The following is a 19,369-nucleotide window of genomic DNA, read 5'->3' on the forward strand; positions in this document are numbered from 1 at the left end:
TTAAATAGTTTATTACCTTTCGATATAGAAATTAATCTTTTTCAACACTTTTGAAACTTAACGATTCGCTCACTTGGTTTTATACACTTACTAAAGTTATCCACGCTGAGCGATTCTCACCACAGCCAATTGGGCTGATAAGTTTACAAGTGGGTCGGACAGTTAATGGAGAGCAGCAATCGTTCAGTTATTAATGTGATTCCGAATCGAAACCGTGTGTGTGGAAAACAATCGCTGAAAATAAAAAACAAACGCGCTGCAGACGGGAACACGGGCAAATGATAAGATTTCAACAAATAACAAATCACATTTGTGTTGTTTAGTGAAGAGATGTCAATTGGCTGCAAACAATGGCAACAATGTTAAAAATAATTAATGTTTGTATAATTTTATTGATTGCACTGCCAATTCACAATGCGAAAAAAGTGCAAACAATTGAGTTAACCAAGGGCTGGACCTTGAGAGACAGTGATTCCCGTAAGTATTTAGCCAGGAGTTTATATAGAGTAGAAAGTATAATGCAATATCTATTGGGCATGACAAATAGCCCAAATATGAGATTTATTTGATTCATTGCCAAATAATCAAGTTTTGCAAAGTTTCCCCGACCTCGAGCGTTTTTTTGTTGTTGTGATAAGATAAGAAACTGACGTTGACTTTTCGATCCAATTGTTATCGGCTTTTGTGAAAATTAATTGGTTGTAAATGTTATTAACTGCAGCGCCAGTGATTTGAAAGCTTTAACGAAGTGAATCCACAGTTATTACAGTAGTTCCCGTGGCAGTGACAACGATTCCTTCTGGAGTATACACGGAGTTATCGAAAACTTATGGCGATTTCCTCGCGCCTGGAAATGATGTCAATCTACGCTGGATTGCAAACAAAACATGGATCTATAGCACAAGCTTCGAAATGGGTGCGTTTAAATAGAAGACGCCATTTCTTATTGATATATAATCGTCAATATCCTCTTTAGCTGAATTGGGTCACGACAACATGGTGAACTTGACATTCCACGGCATTGACACGGTTTCCAAAATTAGGTTGAATGGCAATCTGCTTGGCGAAACTGATAACATGTTTGTACGCTATTCCTATGTCGTGGGACATTTGTTGCAGTACGGCACCGCGCTCAATCTGCTAGAGATCGAGATACTCTCGCCTTTGGTGGAGGCCAATGCTCGGGCTGCGCAGCTGGATGAGCGGGGAGTTGGTGCTCCACCCAGTTGTCCAGCATCGCGCGGGAATGTTGAATGCCATCGCAATATGCTGCGCAAGCTGCAGATGAGCTTTGGCGGCGAATGGAATCCGGCTGCTCTTTCATCGGGCATATGGAAATCGGTTACTGTTGAGTACTACGCTGTGGCCATTTTGCGTGATGTGGATGTGGCTATCAATCGTAATGATACCCACTGGACAATGGATTGTCGTGCCTTTATCAGCACCTCCGACTACGAGATCTTCTACGGACAGCTTGTGGTCTATGCCAGGTAAGCAGTTTATTAAGTTGATTCGCTAAATTTTTACATCTTCTTCTTAGTGAATTATTTGCGGAACCCTTTGTGGTGCCACAACAAAAGCTCACCTATGCGAATCCGAAAATTGAATTCCAGATTCATATTCCCAAAGTATGTATGTTTAAATATTATCTAATAGCTTGGCTAATCACTGTTCGTGTTTAGGAAAAAGTCAAGCTCTGGTGGCCAAATGGCTATGGCAAACAGATGCTATATCCCGTTTCTTTCAATCTGAAGACATATCGCAACGAGGATGAACCTGGCCTGGGTTCACGCACCGACTCCCATAAGCTGCTCAATATTGGTTTTCGCACTATTGAGTTGGTGGAGGATGAGGATGGTAAATAATCGATGATCGATTTAAGGTTTAGCTTAACTTTTGTTTCAATTTGCAGACCGAGGTCGCACTTTTTATTTCCGTGTTAATGGTCATCCCATTTTTATGAAGGGAGTTAATTATGTGACCGCTAACGCACTGCCAGAACTATCAGCGGATTCTGATACAAGTAAGTAGCTTTTTCTGCAATGCAAAATCTATTAATTAGTAAACTGATCTGACTTACAGTACAACATCTTTTGAAGTCCGCCAGAGATGCCAACATGAACATGATACGTGTTTGGGGCGGTGGACTTTATGAGTCGGACACCTTCTATAGCTTGGCCGATAGCTATGGTCTTTTGATCTGGCAGGATATGGCTTTCACCAAGGCCACTTATCCGGTTACCGATGAACTGATGGCATGCATGAGAGAGGAGGCTGCACAGAATGCCCAGCGACTCGCCTATCACGCCAGTCTTTCGCTGATTGTGACCAACAATGAGATCGAGTTGTATCTGGTGAAGAATCGGTCGGATTTTGGCACCGATGCGAAGCGTCTGGAAGACGAGTATAAGTTGCTCTTCATGGGCAATCTTTCCCCAGAACTGAACATTATCTCTCGCAACGATTTCAAGCCGCGTCCTGGCCCAATGATCTCCACACCCTCAATGGGCATAGCTGAGTCGAGCAAGGAGCTGGCCAAGGATCCACAAAGTCCCAATTATGGTGATGGTAAGTAGCATCTTAAAAATGCACATTAAATAATATTAATTACTTGCATTTGTAGTTCACTTTTACGAGGAAGAAACTCCATCACAAACTATTTATCCGGAGGCTCGTTTTGTGTCGGAATTTGGTTACGCTAGTCTGCCAATGCGTTCAAGTTGGTTACGTGATCTCGGTCAGAATGCCACCGAGGAGAGTTTGGCAGCTCTCATACGACAGCGACAACATGATACTAGGGGATTTATTCCCCTCTTGCGACAAATTGCCTACGAGCTGCCATTTAATCTGCAGAACTGGGAGGATAACATCGATGAGTTTATCTACTTCAGTCAGGTGGCTCAGGCAATGTCTACCAAAAAGGCAGTTGAACTGTTTCGCAGTCGTCGTGGCGATTACTTGACCATGGGTGCTCTCATCTGGCAGCTGAATGATGTTTGGGTAGCTCCGACTTGGTCCTGCATTGATTATTATGGCAACTATAAGTTGGTTTACTTTTGGGCCAAGGAATTCTTTGCTTCCACAAATATTTTGGCGCTTTATCATGAGGCCAGCAATCAAATCAATATAACTATCACTAGGGAAGATTATTCAGATGATCAGTCAAAGACATATAATCTCTTTATCAACACATTTCTCTGGGACGATATTTATCCCAAATCTTCGATTGCACGCGCTTTATCTGTTGGCGTTGACGCGGTAAGACTTTCAATATGCAAAATTTAGAATTTTTTATTATTAATATTCTCTTTTAGAATTCTTTGTATCAACTACGCATACCACTCGACTCTGTGCTTTATGAATCGAAAGCAAAGACAGAAATCTTTCTCGAAATTCTTTTGAAAGATGAAGATGATACGATTGTTGCCCAAAATTATTTCTATCCTGTGCCCATTAAGAATATTGTGGGCATTAGTGATCCCGAGCTGAAAGTAATGCTGTTTAAAATTCTGTTAAAACCTGAGAAATAATTTAACTATCTTTCTTTTAGATCGAGATCCATCGAGGCGATTGTGCATCTTCGAAGCCTTACCTTAATAACTTCAGTTTACGCATAACTGTCAGGTATCCAACATTGTTTATCTATTTGGAGCTTGTTCATGAGACCTACACAGAAGTTCGTCACGAATTCTCAATGAATGGATTCACACAGACGGTTCCACGACAAATCGTCACATTGAATATTGACGAAGACTCCGAGTGCATAAAACTAACCTCAGATAATATAAGAGTCAAGACCATGAATCAGTATATGGTATAAGGTATATATGCTTGACCCATAAATAATCCCCTGCTGTTGCTTAATAAAGATGCTTTGCTTTAATGTGGTAATGGAAATGATTGTTTATCAATTTTGTCAAAATTGTGTCCTATTATTAATCCATAGCAGCAACAACTAAAATCCGAATTTATAAGATCATTTCACATTTTAAAATGAGATAATTTAAATCAATTTTTTAAATTTTTTAAGAAACATTTTAATATGAACAATAAAAGAATTCTCTGCTCAGAAAAGAAAAGCAAACAATCTTTCTAACTTGTTTATAATAATACCGCATTATTATATTTGTTTATTTCAACAAAGAAACAATTTTCATTTCACACTCAGTTTATCAGTTTAACCTCCACAAATAAATATATACATATACCACATTATTATATATTTTCTTGATTTGAAATCAAAACTTTTCTATATTTACCCAGTCGTGTTGCTCAACTTTTCTATGCACGCCTCTGGCTAAAGATAGCGTAGATTCTCAGTAACAGCTGATGTTTTGTCAAGAGCGCATCGTGCTGATAATAATCTTGTTCTCTTGCCGACAGCCGCTCTCTCAAACGCTCTCACTGCGAGTCGACAATTGGCGATCGCTTAACTGTAGTCATCAGTCCACTAGTTGCTATTCCCGGTGCCAGTCGTTGAGTTCAGAGGCATTCGCAATTTTAGGAGCCAACGGCACGAAACGCCGCGCTCTTATACGAGTCGAAGTTGAAGAACGCGACGCGATCTGTTTGGGGGAATAGACTATATACAAACATATGTATATACAGACACACACACTTGCACACTCACATACATGCGTGCAATATAAAAGTACTATTGTTTATCAAGAACGTGAAGCAGCTTGAAGCCTCCACAAAAGTTTGCACACACACATTTAATTTATGACGCTTCTTCAAGTGTGTTGCCAAAATCAATGAATTGTTGTCGTACGATGATGGGCTTCTTAGGCGCCAGCTGTTGCAGCCTTGGACTTGGACTATTGATCTGCATTCTTCTTTTTCCGGAGGTTAAAGGCGATGCCGTTGAAATCATCGAACTGGCCAGTCACTGGACTATATCTAATCGGAATGGCTGTAAGTATTAAACACACACATTATTCAAGAGGTGGATTTGTTGGCAGCTGGCTCTTCACTTGTCAAGAATCTAATCCATCACTGCACAATCGATCATAAATAATGAGTTCATTAATGTCGATAATCAGCAGTTAATGACGCTCTCAAGCAAATTCTGCGATGTTTGTCTTTTTTCGTTATCAATGAAATATTTTGGCAAAACTGATAACGCGAGTTGTAATTCAATTTCGCAGCTTTGACCGCTGCTGACCAAACTCTACCCTCGGGCATTTACAGTGCCTTCTATGCGGACCAGCTGCTGCTCTCTTACAACGATGTGAATCTCCGTTGGCTAGCCTACGACAACTGGACATACACGAATAGTTTCCAATGTAAGTTTTGTTAGTCTTTCAATTGACTGTCACATTAACTTGTGCAACTTCCGAGTGCAGTTGATGTGGAACACTATAAGAACGTGCGCAACCTTAATCTAACTTTCCATGGCATCGACACAATTGCTGAGATTCGCTTGAATCATCAGCTGCTGGGACGCACTGACAACATGTTTGTACGCTACTCTTACGATGTGACCAAAATACTGCAGGAGGACAATGTGCTGGAGGTGGAGATAACTTCGCCGGTGTGGGCAGCACAAGCCAAGGCACAGGCGCTCGACAGTGCGGGAAGAAATGTGCCACCAGCGTGTCCGCCACTTCGCTACCATGGCGAGTGTCATATGAATATGCTGCGGAAGATGCAGGCAAGCTTTGCCTGGGACTGGGGACCGGCGGCGCCATCGATGGGCATCTGGAAGACGGTGCAGCTGGAGATGTATGAGGTGGCATTGTTGCGCGACGTCGATGTCGATGTCAGTCGCAATGAGACGCACTGGAACATGCACATTACATGCTACTTGGATGCGGCGGCTAAAGAGAATTTTTACGCTCAACTGGTCTTCTATGCCGTGTGAGTAGACATAGCAAATAACATACGAATGTATATAAGGTGGAACTGTTTGTCTTGACTGTCTGCAGCGAGCTCTTGGATCAACCGGTGGTCATAGATACGTACACCACAAAGCCCATTAGCTACTTGTCGCCCGTAATTGAGTTCGATCAGTCTTTGCCAATTGTGAGTAGTTGTTGTACCCCGCCTGCTAATTGCTCGCGTCTGCCAATTGAGCTCATTGGCAACTGTGTCAAGTGCAATTCTCCATTTTGCAGGCGGACGTCGTTGCCTGGTGGCCCAATGGCTATGGCGATCAGAAGCTCTATCCCCTGGTGTTCACCCTCAATGCTTGGCCGGACAGCGAAGGTCCCAAGATTCGTGGCAAAACGAAATCACAGAAATCATTACGAGTCGGTTTTCGCACTCTGGAGCTAATTGAACGTCCGGCTTCAGATAGTCTGGGCAACACTTTCCTCTTTCGTGTGAATGGCGTGGAGATATTCATGAAGGGCAGCAACTATATTCCTTCGCACATTCTGCCCGAGAAACAGAGCTCAGATCAGAGTAAGTATTACAATTAATTGGGGTCAACCCATTAAAATCAAACTAACAGCGAAGCTTTTGCTGATTAAACAATTGGTATTCATATTTCAAGTGGGTTCAATAATTTATTGCCCTAATAAACCTTTTGAAGATTATTTCGTTAATCATTTGCATCTAATCTGTAGTATTATGATTGAATCTATAGAATACAAATTTTGCTTATCTATAGGAAATAGTATATGTTGAGCATTGAAGCGAGTAAATATAATTTTTAATGTTATAATTGGAAAGCATTTATAATTATATTTTTAAAATATGTCATTATTTACTACTATTATTTTCAATTATTGGATTAAACACTTCAATAATGATAGAAATTATTTCTTAACTTGCAAACTGTCACATTCTAAAATACTTTACTTCAATTGTAGTTTCTCTTTGTTTTCTACTTTAAGTACAACTTATCTAGAGGAATAACTCTCACTATAATTTAGTTACACTACATTAAATAAATTATAGTGCGAGTTCTATTATATTATTATGTTAGTTTTAGTCAATTGCAATAAAGCGATACCTTAAATTAATTATTACTTTAAATCTTGATCTTGCAGCATCCTAATTTATTTTGAGGGAGAACTTTTTCGAAATACCTTTCATTATATAAGGTATCAGAATGAAACTCAATAGAGTTTCGTGTAGTTTCAGAATAAAAGCAAAATAAAATTATTCATTTTCAAAAAAATTCAATATGAATTAAGAATATTAACTTCATATTATTTACTACAAGATTCCTTAATGTTTTGATTTAATATTGTATTAACATAAAAGCTTTATTTCTGTGACGACAGCTCTTAGTCTACTTTAAATAACTAAAATAAAATAAAACCACAATTTCATTCTTATTTTCAATATGTAACTTTTAGTTTCCTACCTGCTGGAATCAGCCAAGGAGGCGCATATGAATATGCTGCGATTGTGGGGCGGCGGCGTCTATGAATCGGATTACTTCTATGAACTGGCCGATAGTCTGGGCATACTCATCTGGCAGGACATGATGTTTGCCTGTGCTATGTATCCTGTCACTCCCGATTTTCTCGCCTCAGTGCGTGAGGAAGTGAGACAGAATGCCAAACGATTGTCGCATCATCCCAGCGTGGCAATCTTTGTGGGCAACAATGAAAATGAGGCGGCTCTGATACAGGACTGGTATCAAACCATCACACAACTGGATCGATTTAAGGCCGAATATAGAGAACTGTATCTGGGCAACATTCTGCACGAGTTGAAGATAGTATCGCATGCATCGCGACCTGCCCCGTTAGTTTCCTCGCCATCCAATGGTAAAGCTAGCGAGCAGGACAACTATATATCACAGAATCCACAGGATAATCACAATGGCGACGGTAAGACTTTTATTATTCACTTTGATGGGTAGCTTACTGAAATTTCCACCTACTTTCAGTGCACTTTTACGATTACCTGAAGGACGCTTGGGATCCAGAGATTTATCCACGCCCCCCGCTTTGCCAGCGAATACGGCTTTCAATCGCTGCCAGCCTCAATTGCCTGGGAGCAAGTTCTGCAGGCCGGTGACGATCTGTCCGACTTGATGTCGCATAGGCAGCACCATCCGTTGGCAATGGTACCGATTACCACCCAATTACATCGTCACCTGCCACTTCCTCTGCCAGAGAGCGAAAACTACAATGCGGCGCTGATCTACTTCAGTCAGATATCACAGGCCATGGCCACCAAAGTGGAGACTGAGCTTTATCGCAGTCTACGCGACACGAATCACTATACGATGGGTGCACTCTACTGGCAACTGAACGATGTTTGGGTAGCGCCCTCCTGGTCCGGCATTGATTTCTATGGCAACTGGAAGGTGAGTGGATATCAAATCGTAGATATAAAATCTAGATATTAATCTACTGCTTGTTGCAGCTCTTGCATTACTGGGCGCGTGACTTTCTAGCACCAACCACAATTGTTGCACTCTACGACAAGTCTTCGGATTCGCTAAACATTTCCTTGATTTGTGATGAGCCGAATATCAAGACAAACGATCTCAATGTGGTGGCCCACATTCATCTGTGGTCGCAACTACTGCCCAAGGAGTCTCGCAGTTGGCCAGTTACGCTGCGTCCCAATGGCGTGCAGTATGACAAGGTGATTCCCATCAAGGAGCTGCTGGACAACGAGTTCAACGCACGCAACGCTTACTTGGAGTTCCAACTGCGACGCAATGAACAGTTGATCTCGCGGACTTACTTCTTCCCCAGCAGCATCGCAGCAGCTGTGGGCATCACTGATCCTGAGCTAGAGGTGGGTTGACACCATTTCCTGAACATAACATTTAATAAACCACCCTATATTCCCATTTTTAGTTTGAGATTTCATCAAAGATCTGCCACACGACGAGCAGTGGAGCGAGGAATAGCGTTAGCTTGACCATTCAGGTGAAGCATCCTGCTGTCTTTGTCTATGTGGAGTTGCAGCTGCCCTATCGCTATAAGCTCTCCGAGAACGGTTACATGCAGAACACACCAGTGCATGTGATCTATGTGGAGGTGGACAGCAACTCCTGCATACGCCTCTGGCGTAAATCCTATTTCAACATCATGACTGTCAATCAGTTTATGCCGTAGAGTTTAGTGCAAACATTTACATAGATATATAGTACAGACATATATGTATAAATAACTTAACAATTAAACAAATCAATAAATATATAATAGGTGTAGTACAAAGGTGCATAAATGGACGCATCCACTCTATCCATTCATCCATCTATCTATCTATCGAAGCTGGGCATCTGGACACGTGGCGGCGTGTAACCCTCGGGATATGGCACCAGCTGATTGTTGAGCACTCGAGCATTGCGCCAGGTCTTCACCTTATCCTCAGCGGTGTCCGGCACACGCACACCTTCGATCAGAGTCACCGCCGGTCCATCGACAACGCTGTGCGTGCTCTGGCCAATCGGATTGCGATGTGGATTGTGTGCTGCATGTGAACTCTGTTGTTGCACTGGTCGTCTAGTGGGCGTGGCGGAGGGTGTAACAACTCCAGCACTGGCTGTGACCACCACCGAGTGTGGCATGTAGGTGACAAACTTGGATTTCTGTGGCAGCACATTGTAATTGTGCTTGGTGATCAGATTCTGAGGCGGACGTGCGCGATAGCTGGCTCCATTGCCTGGATAGGCACGTGTGTCCCTGTTGTAGTATTCCACGGGCTCGGAGGCAGCGTACTCCATGTCACTGGGAAAGCTGAGCGGAGTGCTCTGTGCCTGTCGCAACACACGAGGCTGAGTTTCGACTGCATCGGCATAGGAGTAAGGCTGCCATTGACGATCGACGCCAAAGGAGAAGTTGTTGTTGTTGCGGGCCGTCGGCTGTGCCTGGAAGTAAACTGGTTGCCAGGCCGCAGCTCCACCAAGCTGACGACCACGACGGGAGTTGCTGTCCAATGTCTGTTGCTCCAGCACTTTGCTCTGCGCCTTGGCCAACTGCAGTTGTATGAACTTGGCCTGTCGCTGCTCAGCGTCAGCCTTGCGCTGGCGATAATCCTGTTGCTGTTGTGCCAGTTCGCTCTGCTTCAGCAATGCTGGAGTATGCTCAAAGCTCAGCTGTCTGCCTGCAACTTGTGAGTTGCTCTTGGCTCTTGGCAACACAGGTCGCTTGACATCGGAGCTGCGCACAAAGAACGAACCAGCTGCCTCCTCGGCACGTGCCTTGCGACTGTTCTTGCCCACCAATATCTCCACATCCTCGCCTTGACTCGACTTCACGTTCACCACACGCACCTTGGAGGGATCAAGATTGCGGCCAAAACGCAGCTCGGTGCGTATCAACGCGGGTTTGCCGGTCACGCTGCTGATGCTGCCGCTGCCAAGTTCAGTGCTAGCGTGTGCCACGCCCACGCAGGTGAGGGCGATGCACGCAATTAGTGTTATGACACTCATACGCCCCGTTGCCGTTGCCATTTGCGCTGTTGCCTTTGAAGTCGTTGCCATCTTTTACAGTGCGTGCGCTGTGAAATTATACATAAAATTGTAGCACATTAGTGAAAAGTTAATTGGGCATAAATCTTTTCATTGTTATCAAATTTACTGCAGATCTGCATATGAACTTTACGCTGATTGTGTTGAATAGTATTACGACAGCTCAACTGAAGCATATATCTTATTGTGCTCAATTAAAATAAATGCAAAAGAAAGCCTACATTTCTTGCAATTAAATTGTGTTATGCAAAGTAAGCAATTATTTTGAATATTACTTGAAGAAGTCATGAATATTTATGGTATATGGCATTGAAATAAATATAACATTAACATGAATATTAAAAAGAGTTCAGTGCACTGAAATCTGTCCGATATGAAGAGTTCAATGTGGAACTCGTACTCATTAAATCCCATTAACTAAATTAATGTTGTAGTTTTGCCAAGTAGACATAAGATTTATCCGTAGATAATGCGATTTGTTTGTTTTGTTTTCACGCTGGTTAATTAGCCTCGCTGCGTCGCATTCGCATTCGCATTTTGTGGCATTTCTCAACACCTCGTTGAATATTTGCCGGTTGTACTGGTCTTAATTCAATTATTGACAGTCAGTCAAGCAGTCAATCTGCTTCACTGAATGCATCTTTGGCTGACTGTTGTTCGATTTTTTTTGTTGTTGTTCGTTGTGTTTATTAGTTTTATTTTATTGCATTTGCGTGTCCGTGTCGATGTGCTGGGCTCAGAAAGCGAAACAGCGATTAAAAATTGCAATGCTTAACTTTCGTTTGCCACTGATTTTGTTGTTGCCGCTGTTTTATGTAGTTAGTTTGGCATGAGGAAATCATCGGTTGCTGGTAAACAGCATTTTGCACAGTAAGCGAACAGGCACGACATGGCGACAAACTCCTGACAGTTGGCGCATTAAATTGCATTCGCCACGCCCTCCTTGAGTGTTGTGCCAACTAAAACTAAAAAAACTAAAGAAATCAAACCTTTCTTGACACTGCCACAAAGTCAATGTCTTGCTCAAGATTATCGACTTTACTTGCCTACGACTACTAAACGAAAGTCAAGCAAATAATTGCTAATTTGTAGAAATTGTATAAATTGCAGACTATTATATTAGAGTTTGAAACTATAGTCACAAATGTAAATATAATTTTTAAAGTATATAGATTTTTACAAAAACCTAATAGTTTTTAATTGCACAAGACTAAAAAAAGCAATAATTTCTTTGCCTGATTCGTAATTTTAAATTTTATGGAATTATTGGCAATTCTCAAAATATACTTAAATAAATACTAAACAATTGCAGAATATATCTACCTCACTAAATTATGATTGCATGAAATCATAAATCATAAGAACTATTTATTAAAATGTTTCTTTTGTAGTATCACTTTCACTCTGCAGGCTAAAAATTTATTTAAAAAAAAGGCACTTTAATAATTAGGCTAATATATCTATTAATTTCAATTTTAATAATTTGAAAATATCTTGGCAAGTAGCATTATAAATATGAAAAACAAAATATGGCATTTATAAGTTATTTTTATACTCAATTATTTGAAAATGGATTAAACAAATATGTTTGCTATTAATAAAGTTAAAATGTGTAAACCTCTTTGGCAAATACTATTCGAATTAGAATTATTATTATTTAAAATTCTGCAAACAAAAAAATCACATTCTTTTGTATACTCAATAATTGGGGAAAATAAATAATAACAAATAATACACTTGATCAGAATAAAATAGAAATGCGTATATAATTTGTGTGCCTTTCCGGTAAATACATTTATGGAAATTATTGTTGTCGCAATAGCCATAAAATGTTCATTCACGCATTGGATGACTGGCTTCTCCATAATCTAATCATCGACTCGTTCATAAATACTGAAATTTGATTGCTCACATAAAATCGAATGCATTTACTTAATCAAAACACTGCCAGCATGAATGGCTGCCAATTGCTCACACTTTACACCCGCAAACAGCAGCAACTTAAATGACCAGGTATAAATCCAACTGATCTGTGATGATAATGATGCTGCCTTCAGGGCGCAACCTCACCTGTCAATTGTAATAAGAGTTTAAGTGTTCGTCTAGTCAGAGTTGAAGTTGAAATTGATGCTGCATTTATCGCAATTTGTGAGTGCGATCAATTTGTGTATTGCCCATTGATTGGCTGCATAATTGGGATGGGGGGGCTGAATGAACTACTAGTAAGATATTACGCATACGCCGCGATGTACACGAGCCACTAATGAGTGAAAATTTGCTAAACAAAATGAGAAAAACAATTAAGCAAATTGTGGATTGTGAATTGTGAATTGCAATTTCAATAAATGCGCACGGCAAAGTTCACGGCACGACCACGACTCGACGACTCAACGACTCGACGAGGCGCCAACTCAACTCTTTGACGGAGTCTAACTGGGTAACCACCACACTAAACCATACTATACCACACCATACACCATACCAGCCACACATTGATGGTGCCCGTGCTCGTGGCCCATAGTATGAGCTCTGAGCTCAAAACTGGGAACTTTGCTGTGGACTTTCACTTTCGACTCGACTCGACTCGACTGAGTGCGCTGCGCTCCCAGATGAACTCGCTACTGCTCGCTGTCGGTTGTTATTGTTAGTGTTGTTGTTGTTGTTATGAAATTGTCGCAATCATCGCGCACTGTAACAACAAAAACAAGTTTTACTTTTTGCACAGCAACAGCAACAACAAAATAGAAGTCAACGCTTGGTATTGAGCGCTTGCTCTCTTTTTTCTTACTATAGCCTTTCGTGTGCTGGCCAGCGTTTTTAGGCCGCTGGCCGCTAACAACAGTAACAACAGCAACACTAACAATGCCAGCAACAGCAACAGCAACAACCACAGCAACAACAACAGCGCAAGCGTCAACGTCGGCAGCACTTCACACGGCTTCAATGTCACGGCGCAGCTGCAGCCGCTGCCAGCGTCGCAGTCGCAGTCGACGTCGCTGTCAGCTGGTGTTTGCTTTGAGGCATCTGCGTTGCGTCTTCGTAGCGTCACTTTATGTGGTGTTTTTTTTTTATACGTCTTCTTTTTTTGGTCACTTTTGTTCAATGAAAATTACATCATTTCAAGTTTGGAGTGAAGCGGGACAGGAAATGCGACTGAAGCATTTATCTACGACGAGTCGCTTGGCCAAAAAAAGAAAAAAAAAAGTGTTATAAAAAGAAATACAACAACAAACAGCGTTGCTGGATTGTTAAGTACTTAAATGTGTTGCAAGCCAAACTGCAATTATTATTATGTATTGTATGTGCAATTTGTTTGAAATGTTAACTGTTGATTGTTTTTTGTGTAGTTTGTGTTTTTTTGTGTTTTTGACCAACTAACATGATCTCTGAGCTGGAGTCATTTGCATAGACGCATTAACGTGACAGACCGCGCACATTTAATGATGGGCTTTCTCAGCGAAGGCGTGCCATTTGCCATTAATTGGGTATTACGTTAATGGCATTAGCCAGCCATCCATCCAGCCGGTAATTGAGCGCAATTGCGGCCAACTCTGCGATACCAATCACTGACCTGTTCATTGACTTCAAACTCAGTTCAGTTCAATTCAATTTGAATTGAGTTGAGTTGAGTTCGGTTCAACTTCTGACTGGGGCGAAACTCTCACTTTTATTGCATCAATGGCTTCTAGGGAGCGGTGTGAAGCGGCCCTTGTCAGCGTGTCAAATCAAATCAACTCCCTTTTTGGCAACGTTGTGCGCATTTTCAAGTGATCTGGCAACAATGAATGCATTAAAATTACGTATACGCCCCGTATTTATGCATTATGCGTGGTGTGTAGTGCATTTAATGCATTTAAATCAAAACTGTTTTGTTTTAATGTCATTGGTAGTCCAATCGAACGATCGTTGATCGCGCCTTTCATTTCATTTAGCTGTTATCAGTGATTGTTGTAATATTTGTGTGGTTGCTTTTGTTGTTGTAGTTGTTGTTGTTATTATTATTTGTTATTGTAAAGTTGCTGCTGCCATGTGCAAAATGCAAATGTATTTGTGCGGTTAATGTAATTTTCTGTTGCCGGCGTTGTATTAATTTCACTTTTACTTTTTTTATGATTAACATTTCCCACCCAAAAGTGAGAAACTTTACATGATTTTTTCATTTTTTTTTTTTGTGTAATTTTTTTCACTTATAAATATTTGTACTTTGTGTTGTTGTTGCCGCTGCAATGAAATGTGAAATTTCAAAGATCGTAAAGTTTAAAGATGCTGAGGGCCTCCGACTGGCGACTGTCCATTTCTTAAAATTTTAATGCCTTTTTTTGTCTTCGTTTTACTTACAAAGTTTTTATTATTTTGTTTTGTTTTTTATTTGTCTGTAGCTTTAATTTTTTTGCTAGCATCTCTTTAATTACACATGCTGGTTACTCATCACTCTATGGCACTTTTTGTCTTAGGATGAACAGCCTGTCTCCAACGTCCATTCACCGACCAAAGTTTGTTTTGACTGTGGCTTGGCTTAGGCATGGGTTTTTTCTTTATTTTATTTTAATTTTGCGCCCAAGTGTCGCAACTGAAAGTGAAACTCTTTTTACTTTCCGACACACACACACACACATTAAGTATCCGTCAAAGTCAAAGGTTCGTGGGTTTTTGATGAATATTGCCTGACACCCAAAAGTACACAAAAGTATCTGCTAGACCCACGCACAAAATTGCGTCAAGTTGTTTGTAAGCCCTTTCTCAATTTCAAAGCACACTCAAAGTGTGAAATGGGGAAATCAAAATAAATCAATTGTCATGGAAACCCAAAACTGCATTTAACGATCCCCAGTAGCTGTGTTTTTAAGTTAACTACTCATTCATTATGTTAAATGGAGAGAGAAAGAGAGCGAGAGAGACGCAAGAGAGATGAAATAACATTCGCAAAATAGCAACTCACATTTAATTTAGACGCTCGAAAATTGGTATCTCTGATGTTAACTAGTCCCAAAATGTGGTTAGTACTCCTCGTGTGCGGCTTTTGAAATGTATTTTGTATCTTTGTATCTTGTATCTCTGCCAGCGAACAGACGAAATGTGCGACAGATCGCAACGCGAACCGAAATACAACTGAACGCAAATGAAAAACTTTTGCTAGCAAGTAAAAAAGCATCGAGCTGGAAAACGGCGGCAGCAAAAATACAAAAAAAAAGTAAAAATTATTATGCATACAAATATACAAACATATGTGCATACTCTGTAGCTAAGTATGTGTGTTTGGAGGCCGAAGCGGCGGCAGCAACAGCAGCAGCAGAAGGTAAAGCCGATGTTGGCAACGGTAATACAACAACAACTACAGCAGCCGCAGCGACGTCAGCGTCAACGCAGACTGCGACTGCGGCAACAGCTGGCCAAAGAGTCGAAGACTCAAACTGAGACCCAGACCGAGTTGTGAAGCTTGAGCTTAACACACGCTTACACACACACATGCACACACAAATGGGTAAATGAGGAATGAAAAAAAAAATAAAAGTGGGGCGCAGGCAGTGTGCAAGCGGCGGTGCGGGGGCAGTGACTAAACGCCAAGCCAAAGCATGCCAAAAAAAGTAAAATACGCGTCCAAAATGAGCGAACAATTGCGCAATTGCGACAGCAACAGCAACAACAACAGCAACGCCAAATAACATCACTAACAACAAGAGCAAATTCAGAGTTGAGATTTTTATACACATTTCTTTTAGTCGTTTGGCAATCTGAATCCGAAGCGACGGTGTTTGTCTCGCATCGGCGAATGCAAGTGATTGCTGTGATTTGCTAACCGTGATTTAGCCGTGATTTATTATCGTGACGAATAAACACACACACACACGCATTTATAGCATCCATCAAATGTCGAAAAAGATGCTACTTGTATAATAATTAATGCACTGCATTTTCCTGATAAACTCCAAAGTTTAATGCCCATCAAATTACGCTTAATATTGATATTATTTTCTTTCACAAGAAATGAGCAGCTTAATGGCAACCTTGTAGTTTATTTAGTACTAAACACCTCTTCACCACATTTTCCAAATAAGTCATAAAACATTTGACGAGGCTTCACAACAACTTTCAGATAAATCTAAAATTAACCACTTAAAATAACTTTTGCTTTTATTAAACATGACAGCTTCGCTAGTCATAAATTTTCATTTTCATTTTTTTCTTAGCTTTTTGCCATTGTCATAAAAAACATATACTCGTATTTTATAGTTTAAGTAAATTGTTTATAAATTTACGAGTGTAGTATTAACTTTCGGGCGGGCTATGGGAAAAAGTTTAATCAACAAAGTTTGTATTTGGCTAATGCGCAACACACTTATGCGTAGAAAAGAAAAGCGCAAATGATGCGACGAGGTATAAACTGTTACGTCAATAAGTTGATAAGAATTGGCCATTAAATCGAACTGCGTGTGCAACATAATTAATAGCTTTCGATGCGGCGGCTAATACGGGTTTCCTTTCGGTTTCACTAATAGACTAACAGCTGGGAACTTATCGAGTAAGTTGATTAGTTTGCTCGCTTCGATAGTTTGGGATTGACAAATCATCATTTGACAGCCCCAACATACTACATATAAGTAGTATTGATGCTAAAGAGCCGTCAATCCAATCTCCTTCCTGCCTACGAAGTGACTTCCCCCCTTGGACCTCCCTTGGCGTCTTGTGTTGCACGGTTCGTCGGCTTCAGATGCATGCCGACTGATAGCGGGCAGAAAAAATAATTGCCATGTGCCGCGGTGGTTAACGAAAGTGGCCAGAAGTAGGTGTGTTCCAATGAGCTGTGTACCTTGTTTAAGATGCTGAGATACAGATACAAATCCAAGGCAGTCGCGTCACAAATAAACACACTCCACACACACACACACACACACACACACAAACGCACATCAGACACTTAGCCTAACTTTTTATTAGCAATTTTCGCAATTTTCATAGCATTTTTTTTTTATTTATTTTTTGTGGTTGGTGTGTCGTTTATTTGTTGGTGCGGCTCTTGAATGAATAGCTCTTTTTTTAATTAACAAAAATTTCACTTTTTTTTTTGGTTAGATTTAATATAAATTAGAATGCGAGGCGGATGGATGTACATTATGTAGCGCTTAAACAACAATTACTTTACTTAGGCATCGTAGATTTGCAGCTTATCGTTGGTGGTCTGGGGCATCGGTTGACCTGCGGTTAGCTTCGAGGGATTCATGTCCATATATGAGTACGGATCCCGTACAATGGACACACCTTTCATGCCCAAACGCATGCAAGTGAATTTATACTCAAAGATCTGATAGAAAACCATCTTGAAGACCAACGATATGCACAAGTTGAGGCTGTTTTCCATTTCGATAATTTGTATATTCGAGAGACGCAAACAGCTGAATATGGGAACCGGCAGAACTAGCGGAGTGCAAAAGTCAGGCATATTTTGCGCGGGGGAAATGCCGAAACTGGCCAAAGTCCGATCGTTCCAGTCGATAAAGAATCGTACATCGAATTCCCGCCATTCGTATTGTATTTTAATGCACACGGTCTGCTTCATGCTACCGAATCCAATGCCCAAGCAGCAGCGACAAACGTAATCTTCACAAGAACACGGCGTTCCCAGACTGGGAAGTCGGACGATATTATCATTGATATTCTGTCCACTTGTCGGTCCCGCTGAACGCAGTTGCATATCTCTGTAGAGTCTGGGGTCCATTTCCCGTCCAGTTTCAGGATTATAGAGCACAATCAGGGGTTCTGGCTGCCAGTAATACTCTGCGTATACGCAATGTAGTAGTAAAATAACGAGAAGCAGTCCAAGGTAATCCATAATGTTGACTGTTTATGTAGGTGTCCAGTTGGAGGCTGTTCTAGTGCGGCACTTTGGGTTTTTCCGTAGTCCGTGAATACGTGTTTTCCCCCACAATTGTCCAAACAGAGTGTGCACTTTGTTTGGCCCCAATTTCGTTACATTTACGATGTTCTCGACTTGTTGTTTTTAGTGCAGTCAGATAAATGGTGTGGAAAATGCTTACTATTAGTCGGAATTAGTTAAGCTTTCCGAATATTATGGCATAATTGTCAAGCTGGGCGACAAAAATGTGTCAATGCTAGATGTCCACAATAGATTATGTGGCTAATTAATGAGTAGTTCTCGCCGGAATGCGATAAGACTTGTCTTGGCTTACGAGGTGTTTTCCCATTTTAACGATATTGTTGTTACGTCTTGCGGGCAAATGCAAATGTAACTAAATTGCACACTTTGCGCTCGAAAAAATGTGTCAAAATTACATGTGATGCTCAATTTACGCAAACCAATGCTAGGTAACACAAACACAAACAACAACGACAACAGCAACAACAAACAAACAAACAAAAGATATTGTCATCGACATCGCAATCCGTAACGGACGATGCTTTCAAAAAGTCTCTGACAATTTTGTTGCCGTAAAAGGCTTTTAAACTCATATTTGGTCTTTCTTTTATTGTACTCTGCACTCACCATTAACAAACACAAATAATACCAACAATAAAATTATGAACAAACAAACAACAACAGCAAGTGCAATAAAAGAAACAGTCTGTATTTTCCCCCCATTCATTTGAAGATTTGTATTTCACAACTATTATAAGCTCCGGCGGAAATCGAACTGTTTCAGCAGTTACTCATCTTTGTCTTCGTTCAATTGACAAACAATCTTTCGTATACAGCGACCTTGTATTCGTTCAAAGCCACTAAAAAATTACGGCTGGAAAATGTATAATTTTATGGGCCTCATGCATATCTACATTAATGCATAGAGATGCGGGACAACTTTACCCTCAAGGTTAAAGGTGTCACATCACATGAACGGGAATTTTAAATATGGCAAGTCAAGAACCTCTTCGAAATATTAATAAATATGACATAGATATCGAATTTTTTACTAAAGGTCACGAACTTTATGAAGGACATATATCTTTTTTTAATTATTCACTTTA

At 40.7% G+C, this 19,369-nt stretch overlaps 4 protein-coding genes across 5 annotated transcripts; 2 read left to right on the plus strand and 2 right to left on the minus strand.

Annotated features, from left to right (window-relative positions):
* The first annotated feature begins 197 nt into the window (after window positions 1–197).
* On the plus strand, window positions 198–4,059 carry LOC133836205 (beta-mannosidase-like). Its single transcript, XM_062266563.1, has 10 exons — window positions 198–477; window positions 761–916; window positions 977–1,490; window positions 1,541–1,628; window positions 1,683–1,857; window positions 1,913–2,023; window positions 2,083–2,568; window positions 2,624–3,258; window positions 3,315–3,491; window positions 3,551–4,059. Exons 1-10 carry the CDS (start codon window positions 351–353, stop codon window positions 3,818–3,820), a joined length of 2,739 nt encoding a protein of 912 aa, XP_062122547.1. The 5' UTR covers window positions 198–350; the 3' UTR covers window positions 3,821–4,059.
* Window positions 4,060–4,447: 388 nt separating this feature from the next.
* On the plus strand, window positions 4,448–9,032 carry LOC133836204 (beta-mannosidase-like). The gene is given in 10 exon segments (XM_062266562.1): window positions 4,448–4,914; window positions 5,148–5,285; window positions 5,346–5,859; window positions 5,928–6,024; window positions 6,117–6,405; window positions 7,308–7,787; window positions 7,847–7,899; window positions 7,901–8,269; window positions 8,329–8,709; window positions 8,772–9,032. Coding segments are annotated over 10 exon segments (2,742 nt in total). The 5' UTR covers window positions 4,448–4,754.
* Window positions 9,033–9,059: 27 nt separating this feature from the next.
* LOC133836206 (uncharacterized) lies at window positions 9,060–15,500 on the minus strand. 2 transcript variants are annotated; one of them, XM_062266564.1, is made up of 2 exons: window positions 15,330–15,500; window positions 9,060–10,419 (listed from the first exon to the last, which is right to left on the minus strand). In XM_062266564.1, the coding sequence occupies exon 2, from the start codon at window positions 10,400–10,402 to the stop codon at window positions 9,179–9,181; it is 1,224 nt and encodes a 407-aa protein (XP_062122548.1). In that variant the 5' UTR covers window positions 10,403–10,419; window positions 15,330–15,500; the 3' UTR covers window positions 9,060–9,178. The 2 variants fall into 2 exon arrangements, with proteins under 2 accessions (XP_062122548.1, XP_062122549.1); XM_062266565.1 differs by lacking the exon at window positions 15,330–15,500 and adding an exon at window positions 12,461–12,477.
* Window positions 15,501–16,996: 1,496 nt separating this feature from the next.
* On the minus strand, window positions 16,997–18,833 carry LOC133836207 (uncharacterized). The gene has a single exon (XM_062266567.1). It carries the CDS (start codon window positions 18,216–18,218, stop codon window positions 17,532–17,534), a length of 687 nt encoding a protein of 228 aa, XP_062122551.1. The 5' UTR covers window positions 18,219–18,833; the 3' UTR covers window positions 16,997–17,531.
* Between the last annotated feature and the right edge of the window lie 536 nt (window positions 18,834–19,369).

Source organism: Drosophila sulfurigaster, chromosome 2R (genome assembly GCF_023558435.1).
Source record: "Drosophila sulfurigaster albostrigata strain 15112-1811.04 chromosome 2R, ASM2355843v2, whole genome shotgun sequence".
In the NCBI taxonomy this organism is placed as follows: domain Eukaryota; kingdom Metazoa; phylum Arthropoda; class Insecta; order Diptera; family Drosophilidae; genus Drosophila; species Drosophila sulfurigaster.